Below are 987 nucleotides of genomic sequence, written 5' to 3'. Positions count from 1 at the left end.
CACTCTTTGTTTCATATTCAGTAAACTGGTGTATGCAGGAAGAAGGAAATTTTTAATCCAGAAATTGTATGTAAATGTGAATTTAACTTATATAATTAAATTTCGCAATTTTATTTAATTTATTTAATGGATAATAATAATGATTGATAACGTTATTTCGCCAAAGTTGTGTGGAGCATTATAATCTCGAAGAATATTCGCAATTCAAATTATAAGAAATCTATTCTTATATAGCCATCATGAGGATAATAATGTTATGTATCGTGAGTATCGTGACCATGGGCATAGCTACCGCAGACAAGGTTAGCTACGAAGGTTACAAACTCTTCAGCATGATCCCGAAAACATTCACGCAATTGATGTTACTTAAAAAATTCAAAGAGATGGGTGACGCCGAAGTAAGTATAGACCATTTAAATAAATTCAGATAAAGATACGCACAGGTCACTTGCAAATTATATTAGTTTTGCACTATTTATTATTGTCAGTTAATATTTAAAATAGCAATTCTCATGCATTTTATATTATGTATCTGGAAACAACCAAATTAATTTCTTAGATATTTCTTAGATATAAAATAACTTGCAAATTAAATGTCATGAAATAAAGAATATAAATCAGAAATATGTCGATATTTTTTTAACAGATTTAAGATTAAATTTCAGTTAAGTAAAACTGCGAAAATTAATCTTATTTACAGTATAGCTTCTGGCAAGAACCAAATTTGATTGACGGAGAAGTGTTTCTTATGGTACCGCCGCGCAATTTGGATCAATTTTACAAAATAATAGAAGGTTTCGAAGTACCAATTACGGATGAGAACGAGTATGGCCTTTGGGACGATTTCAATTTGAACTTTGAAGTCAGAATTGACAATATCCAGAAATTAATCGACGACGCGACTACTCCTCAGAATAAATCGCAGGGATTTGATTTTAAGCAATATCATACTCTCGAAGAAATCTACGATAATCTGGAAGAGCTGGC

The 987-nt window shown here is 30.8% G+C and overlaps 1 protein-coding gene across 1 annotated transcript; it reads left to right on the top strand.

Annotated features, from left to right (window-relative positions):
• Positions 1-212: 212 nt before the first annotated feature.
• Positions 213-981, top strand: LOC112454157 (the record flags this gene model as incomplete). The annotated part of the gene is made up of 2 exons (XM_025015393.1): positions 213-398; positions 701-981. Coding segments are annotated over exons 1-2 (440 nt in total), but the record flags the coding sequence as incomplete, so codon positions are not given.
• Positions 982-987: the final 6 nt, after the last annotated feature.

This window comes from Temnothorax curvispinosus, unplaced genomic scaffold (assembly GCF_003070985.1).
Source record: "Temnothorax curvispinosus isolate PA1 unplaced genomic scaffold, ASM307098v1 QBEX01004822.1, whole genome shotgun sequence".
Lineage (NCBI taxonomy): Eukaryota > Metazoa > Arthropoda > Insecta > Hymenoptera > Formicidae > Temnothorax > Temnothorax curvispinosus.
The sequence above is the reverse complement of the archived record's forward strand: the minus strand, read 5'-3'. Positions and strand labels throughout refer to the sequence as shown.